Below are 809 nucleotides of genomic sequence, written 5' to 3' on the forward strand. Positions count from 1 at the left end.
TCCCCCCCCCCCCATTACTTTTCTTTTTATGCTCTTCAATACTCCATTTCCCATTAAAGTCTGAATTTTCTGGGAATGGTAACTGCCACCAAAGTCGATATAGCCCTAACAAGGGGATAAGTGGGCAATTTATTTTCGAATGTGTTTCAAAATCAAACACCGGACACCCCGTCAAAAGGCAGCTTGGAGGGTTTAAGCTGCAGAGCTGGGTGAGGAAGTCTTCGCGCGATTGGGAAGCAGCCCTTCTAGTCGGCTGTCTTATGGCTCCCCAAGCCTCAAGCTGTCGCCAGCTTTGTTACTTCTTCCCCGTCTTTCCAACCTGGCTCCCGACCCTGCCAACTCGTACTGGGGTGCGGGCCTGCGGGTGTTACACCGGGGTGACAACAATCTAGATGAGCCGAGCAATTCTGCAAGTGGGTCCAAGCCGGTACGCTGATGTAAAGATACCAGTCTTCCCGAGTAAACCGATTCCCTCTAGCTCGGGGCCTGGATTGTTTCTTTTCTCCTTTTTTTTTTTTGGTGCAGTATCTGGGTGGCTCTGACACCTTAAGGCCACTCATCTGCTCCTCCCTCCCCCACGAGTCTCCTACTCCTAGATCCAAGTACGCCTTCGCCCGGAGCTCGCGCACCGCTTGCACTTCCTCCCTCTCACTGCACCCTTGCATTTCCTCCTCCTCGCGACCCAGCCTTCNCGCCGCTTCCTGCGGGAACCCTTCTAAACGCCGACAGTCTTCTCCGCCCGCGTCAGCCTCCGACCGCCCAGCAAAATGGTGAGACCTTTGCTTCCCCAATGCACCATCCCTCCCCCG

The 809-nt window shown here is 54.6% G+C and overlaps 1 protein-coding gene across 1 annotated transcript in view; it reads left to right on the forward strand.

The window, feature by feature from the left end:
* Positions 1–692: 692 nt before the first annotated feature.
* Positions 693–809, forward strand: part of PPP3R1 (protein phosphatase 3 regulatory subunit B, alpha) — a 64,116-nt gene continuing 63,999 nt past the window's right edge. Inside the window, exon 1 of the mRNA XM_077766393.1 lies at positions 693–770. Coding sequence (XP_077622519.1) covers positions 768–770 — 3 coding nt within the window. The 5' untranslated portion in view covers positions 693–767. The remainder of the gene's footprint in view (positions 771–809) is intronic.

Source organism: Crocuta crocuta, unplaced genomic scaffold, assembly GCF_008692635.1.
Source record: "Crocuta crocuta isolate KB4526 unplaced genomic scaffold, BGI_CrCroc_1.0 scaffold113, whole genome shotgun sequence".
NCBI classification, from domain to species: domain Eukaryota; kingdom Metazoa; phylum Chordata; class Mammalia; order Carnivora; family Hyaenidae; genus Crocuta; species Crocuta crocuta.